General features: G+C 24.7%; 1 protein-coding gene across 1 annotated transcript; it reads right to left on the bottom strand.

Moving 5' to 3' along the window:
- Window positions 1-2,826: 2,826 nt before the first annotated feature.
- Window positions 2,827-4,601, bottom strand: LOC126555142 (piggyBac transposable element-derived protein 4-like). The gene is made up of 3 exons (XM_050210105.1): window positions 3,592-4,601; window positions 3,176-3,502; window positions 2,827-3,106 (listed from the first exon to the last, which is right to left on the bottom strand). Exons 1-3 carry the CDS (start codon window positions 4,599-4,601, stop codon window positions 2,827-2,829), a joined length of 1,617 nt encoding a protein of 538 aa, XP_050066062.1.
- Window positions 4,602-6,286: the final 1,685 nt, after the last annotated feature.

Here is a 6,286-nt window from a genome sequence, read left to right as displayed (position 1 = left end):
GCTTATATCAAATTACATTTTCATTTTTAACAGTTGAAAAGATAACAATTGATCATTTATAATTGTAATGTAATTGAAATATAACATTATCAACATTACTATAATATTCAATGTAATTAAAGTAAAATCTTATTATTAATATGGGTGTAAATTTCATAGTTCAGATTAAATAAGCTTTTATCAAATTAAATATTCATTCTAACAGTTGTAACTATAACAAATCATCATTTATAATTGTAGTGTAAATGAAATATAACATTATCAACATTACTATAATATTCAATGTAATTAAAGTAAAATCTTATAATGATTATGGGTGTAAACGTCCCTTGTTCAGATTGAATTAACTTATATCATATTACATTTTCGTGTTTAACAGTTGAAATGATAACAAATTGATCATTTATAATTGTAGTGTACATCTAATATATTATTTTGAACAGTTATAAAATATTTAATGTAAAAAAAAGTAAAATCTTATCATAAATATGGATGTAAACATCCCTAGTTCAGTTTGAATTAGCTTATATCAAATTAAATATTTAATTCTAACAGTTGTAATTATATCAAATTGATCAGTTATAATTGCAGAGTACATGTAATATATTATTATGGACAGTAATAAAATATTAAATGTAAAAAAAAGTAAAATCTTATTATAAATATGGATATGAACATCCCTAGTTCAGTTTGAATTAGCTTATATTAAATTACATTATCATGTTTAACAGTTGAAATAATAACAAATTGATCATTTATAATTGTAATGTAATTGAAATATAACATTATCAACATTAATATAATATTCAATGTTGTTACAGTAAAATCAAATAATTATTATGGGTGTAAACGTCCCTTGTTCAGATTGAATTAGCTTATATCAAATTACATTTTCATTTTTAACAGTTGAAATGATAACAAATTGATCATTTATAATTGTAATGTAATTGAAATATAACATTATCAACATTACTATAATATTCAATGTAATTAAAGTAAAATCTTATTATTAATATGGGTGTAAATTTCCATAGTTCAGATTAAATAAGCTTCTATCAAATTAAATATTCAATTTTAACAGTTGTAACTATAACAAATTGATCATTTATAATTGTAGTGTACATCTAATATATTATTTTGAACAGTTATAAAATATTTAATGTAAAAAAAAGTAAAATCTTATCATAAATATGGATGTAAACATCAATAGTTCAGTTTGAATTAGCATATATCAAATTACATTTTCATGTTTAACTGTTGAAATGATAACAAATTGATCATTTAAAATTGTAATGTAATTGAAATATAACATTATCAACATTACTATAATATTCAATGTAATTAAAGTAAAATCTTATTATTAATATGGGCGTAAATGTCCATAGTTCAGATTAAATAAGCTTTTATCAAATTAAATATTTATTTGTTACAGTTGTTATTATAACAAATTGATCAGTTTTAAATGCAGAGTACATCTAATATATTATTATGAACAGTAATAAAATATTAAATGTAAAAAAAAATAAAATCTTATCATAAATATGGATGTAAACATCCCTAGTTCAGTTTGAATTAGCTTATATCAAATTAAATTTTCATGTTTAACAGTTGAAATAATAACAAATTGATCATATATAATTGTAGTGTAATTGAAATATAACATTATCAACATTAATATAATATTCAATGTTATTTAAGTAAAATCTTATTATTATTATGGTTGTAAATGTCCCTAGTTCAGATTGAATAAGCTTTTATCAAATTAAATATTTAATTCTAACAGTTGTAACTATAACAAATTTATCATTTATAATTGTAGTGTAATTGAAATATAACATTATCAACATTAATATAATATTCAATGTTATTACAGTAAAATCAAATAATTATTATGGGTGTAAACGTCCCCTGTTCAGATTGAATTAACTTATATTAAATTACATTTTCATGTTTAACAGTTGAAATGATAACAAATTGATCATTTATAATTGTAATGTAATTGAAATATAACATTATCAACATTACTATAATATTCAATGTAATTAAAGTAAAATCTTATTATTAATATGGGTGTGAACATCCCTAGTTCAGTTTGAATTAGCTTATATTAAATTACATTATCATGTTTAACACGTTCAATGCCAACATTATTCTGGCGTATTACGCTACACGCCACGCTAATATTTGAAAAACATGGACGCCGTCGGATACGTGACGACGCCGGCCATACGGTGTGGCGATGCATCATATGGCCGACGTCGGCACGTATCCGACACGCTATGTGCTAAAGCATTTATTTTTTGAATTGTAAATAATAATACATATAATATTATACTTATATATTTATTTTTAGTATATTATCAATATAAATATATGTATAATTATTATTTTAAAGATTTTGATATCATGAAAGGTAAATTATTATTAGAATTTAAAACACGATGGTTTTATTTTGATATAAAATATAACGAATGATAAGACACATAAAAAATAACAAATACTTATAATGTTTTAATAACAATTCTAATAGTAACAAATTAATATAATAATATGATCACAATATAAATATCAAAACAAATATTATAAATCATTGCAAATGAAAAGTAGACTAACCTTCGTCTATAAGTAATAAAATAATGAGAAAACAAATATTATAAATCATTTAAAATGCAAAGCAGACTAGCCTTCGTCTATAAGTAATAAAACAATGAGAAAACAAATATTATAAATCATTTCAAATGCAAAGCAGACTAGCCTTCGTCTATAAGTAATAAAATAATAACAAAAAAAATAAAAGTAAAAAATAATTAAACGAAATTATAACGATTATTTGTGAAACTCTTTGAAGCATTGTTCCAAGCATAACCCTGGTTCATCCTCACATTGATCACAGTAATATATAGTTTCTTTTCGTATTTTTTTATCAGCACAAACCTTACAGCGTTTTTTATAATATCTATTTTTTTCGTTTTTTTCAACTTTTTTGGGTAAATGTGCTTCAGTTTTTTTCACCTCAGAATTTTTCTGTGTTTTATTGTCTTTTTTAGGTAATAAACTTTCAATAACTGAGATCCTGTAGTCGTAAAGTGATATTTTTTTTACGTTTCTATTATATAGAAAATATGAATTTATTAACAATAAATGCATAAAATGCACACCAATTTTTTTATACCACCTCAAGGATTTCCTTTCACAGGGGTAGTATGATGCCATTTGATCCTGGCGATCTATTCCTGACATATTTTCATTATATTTTTTTACGATTATAGGTTTCTGTTTTACTTCTGTCCTAGAACTAACTTCACACATTGAGTGAGAAAATTCAGAACTAATCATCAGAACATCTCTCTTGTCTTTCCATTTTAGGACACAAATACCCTCTTTTGTGTACCGATATATAGACTCTCCTTTTTTCAATTTTTTATCAATAACATCTTTAGGGTTGTTTTTGCGGTTTGATCGTAGAGTTCCTGTGACAAATGTTTTTTTTTCTAACAACAGTCTGTTAGATGGACACTATTATAATAATTATCCATAAATAGTGATCGGCCTTCATAAAATAATCCATTCATAAGTTTAAAAACCACATACTCTGTATGACTCATAGTATTAGATATATCATGACCTTGTCCAGAATAAACCATAACCCTGTGTATAAAACCCCAGGGTTCAGTCAACATATATGATTTTACGCCATATTTGTGTCGTTTGTTTTTAATGTATTGGCGAAATACCAAACGCCCACGCCATAAAATCATAGATTCATCAATAGATAAATTTTTAGACGGTTCATAAACTTCTTCCATTTTTGAATTAAAATAATTCAAAACACTCTGGATTTTATATAACCTATTATGAGGAGTAGGTTCTCCTTCTTTCGGATTACGAGTGAAATGCAATGCTCGTAATATTAACATGAATCTGTTACGACTCATATATTCACGAAAACACGGAATGTTGAAAAGTCGACTGGTTTTCCAATAATCTTCCAATCTACTTAATCTAATTGTTCCCATATGAAACAATAAGCCAATAAAAATTTCCATTTCTTTTCTGTTAGTATCTACCCAATTATTTATTCTTGCACTTTCGTGTGTTTGATTTAAAAAAATATCAAGTGCATATGCATTTGTTTCCTCAACAAGAAGATCAAAAAAACTATCAGTAACTAATAATCTAAAATAATCAATAGGTGCGTTTCCTTCGGGTACACATTTCAAACCTGGTGTAGCTGTAAATGGAATATAGTTTGCATTTGCGGGATCAGATAACCAGGAAGTTTCATAATTGTTAGGCTCTTTTCTAAGACTATTATTAGAGTTATCAGTCATCTCATTCATCGTACTACTATCTACACACATATAATGAGAATCATTATTTGAATTACCTTCTTCAACTTCTGCCATGTTATCGAAATCATCAACCAAACAGCCCTCAAAATTATCATCAGAACTGCCATCAAAATCATCCTCCGATGACAACCATTTATCATTTTCCAAAAGCAATAAGAGTTCTTCGTCGGTTAATATTTTAGTGTTTTTTGTTTTATTATATATAGGACTTCGAGATCGCTCTCTAGATGGACCAGGAGGAAGATCCATTTGTATTATTGTTAATTAAATTTGTTAATTTAAAAAAATAAGGTCGGGTGCACGGATAAATATATAATAATATATAATATTTATCCGTGGTCGGGTGTTAACGAATTACGAATTTGTTATCATATTACTTTCACCTAATCATGTATATAATTATTATGATACATACGACATGAACATACGAACAATAATTGTGAAAATATTGACGTATAGATTGTTTTGTCGATGCATTTATTACATTTTTCTGAAAAAAAAAGAATATTGATAGCATTGGACGATAGAAAATAACATGTGTTTTGTATCAATACATGGTTATAGATAAAACGTTCCCACAATCAACAAAAAGGCGGAAACTAAAAACCAATTGTACCAACTTATTTAAAAATATATACTGAGTCGCCAACACAAATATTATAGTCATACACTTAAAGCCGAGTATTTTATTCCACTATAATAATACATATAACGTTTGTCGGACACGCTCCGACACCGGCCAGGCGCGTCGGTATCCAGTGTCGGAGCATATCCGACGTCGGCATTGAACGTGTTAACAGTTGAAATAATAACAAATTGATCATTTATAATTGTAATGTAATTGAAATATAACATTATTAACATTACTATAATATTCAATGTAATTAAAGTAAAATCTTATTATTAATATGGGTGTAAATTTCCATTGTTTAGATTAAATAAGCTGTTATCAAATTAAATATTTAATTCTAACAGTTCTAATTATAACAAATTGATCAGTTATAATTGCAGAGTACATCTAATATATTATTATGAACAGTTATAAAATATAAAATGTTAAAAAAAGTAAAATCTTATCATAAATATGAATGTAAACATCCCTAGTACGGTTTGAATTAGCTTATATCAAATTACATTTTCATTTTTAACAGTTGAAATGATAACAAATTGATCATTTATAATTGTAATGTAATTCAAATATAACATTATCAACATTCATATATGTTCAATGTTATTAAAGTAAAATCTTATAATCATTATGGGTGTAAAAGTCCCTAGTTCAGTTTGAATTAGCTTATATCAAATTACATTTTCATGTTTAACAGTTGAAATGATAACAAATTGATAAATTATAATTGTAGTGTAATTGAAATATAACATTATCAACATTAATATAATATTCAATGTTATTACAGTAAAATCAAATAATTATTATGGGTGTAAACGTCCCTAGTTCAGTTTGAATTAGCTTATATCAAATTACATTTTCATTTTTAACAGTTGAAATGATAACAAATTGATCATTTATAATTGTAATGTAATTGAAATATAACATTATCAACATTACTGTAATATTCAATGTAATTAAAGTAAAATCTTATTATTAATATGGGTGTAAATTTCCATAGTTCAGATTAAATAAGATTTTATCAAATTAAATATTCAATTCTAACAGTTGTAACTATAACAAAATCATCATTTATAATTGTAGTGTAAATGAAATATAACATTATCAACATTACTATAATATTCAATGTAATTAAAGTAAAATCTTATAATGATTATGGGTGTAAACGTCCCTTGTTCAGATTGAATTAACTTATATCATATTACATTTTCATGTTTAACAGTTGAAATGATAACAAATTGATCATTTATAATTGTAGTGTACATCTAATATATTATTATGAACAGTAATAAAAATAAATGTAAAA

The sequence above is a fragment of the Aphis gossypii genome, unplaced genomic scaffold (genome assembly GCF_020184175.1).
Source record: "Aphis gossypii isolate Hap1 unplaced genomic scaffold, ASM2018417v2 Contig00724, whole genome shotgun sequence".
Lineage (NCBI taxonomy): Eukaryota > Metazoa > Arthropoda > Insecta > Hemiptera > Aphididae > Aphis > Aphis gossypii.
The sequence above is the reverse complement of the archived record's forward strand: the minus strand, read 5'-3'. Positions and strand labels throughout refer to the sequence as shown.

Bases quoted from the DNA above. Each gene is read 5' to 3' on its own strand.
- LOC126555142 (XM_050210105.1), bottom strand. From the start codon at position 4,601: ATGGATCTTCCTCCTGGTCCATCTAGAGAGCGATCTCGAAGTCCTATA. The intron at 3,503-3,591 runs GTATGTGGTTTT...TCCATCTAACAG, and splicing joins AATACTATGAGTCATACAGA to ACTGTTGTTAGAAAAAAAAA. The intron at 3,107-3,175 runs GTGGTATAAAAA...TCTATATAATAG, and splicing joins TGTGAAAGGAAATCCTTGAG to AAACGTAAAAAAAATATCAC.